General features: G+C 38.4%; 1 protein-coding gene across 1 annotated transcript; it reads right to left on the bottom strand.

Annotated features, from left to right (window-relative positions):
- Nucleotides 1-17: 17 nt before the first annotated feature.
- Nucleotides 18-395, bottom strand: LOC105460982 (the record flags this gene model as incomplete). The annotated part of the gene is made up of 2 exons (XM_011707483.1): nt 18-249; nt 325-395. Coding segments are annotated over 2 exons (303 nt in total), but the record flags the coding sequence as incomplete, so codon positions are not given.
- Nucleotides 396-398: the final 3 nt, after the last annotated feature.

Consider the following 398-nt stretch of genomic DNA (forward strand, 5'->3'; position numbering starts at 1 on the left):
TAACCTATGCTAAATACTTGATGATGTTGATATTTGTAGCTCGGTGTTTCAGGATCTCTTTCCATTTTTGTCAGGATACATTCCAGGTTGGCATACACGACAAACGGGACACGTTCCTTCCTGCTGTAATTGTTAAAACTCAGCCACTTGTTGTCTTCGCTTGGTAACCTGATCGCGCATTCGTTCATCTCCCCACAGTCAACAGTGTGGACCTCCAACTTTTCGCTCGAACTAAAATAGTGCAGGCATCTGAAAAATCAATTTATTCACATTGTTGAATTGTTTATTTCAAAAGCATTTTTTTAAAGTTTTTATTATACATACCTATCGCAAATGTATTTCTTATTCTTCTTTTTGCTCAGTTGCGAGCTAACGAGGCGGGACAAATTCTTGATCCA

The sequence above is a fragment of the Wasmannia auropunctata genome, unplaced genomic scaffold, assembly GCF_000956235.1.
Source record: "Wasmannia auropunctata unplaced genomic scaffold, wasmannia.A_1.0 LD312202.1, whole genome shotgun sequence".
NCBI classification, from domain to species: domain Eukaryota; kingdom Metazoa; phylum Arthropoda; class Insecta; order Hymenoptera; family Formicidae; genus Wasmannia; species Wasmannia auropunctata.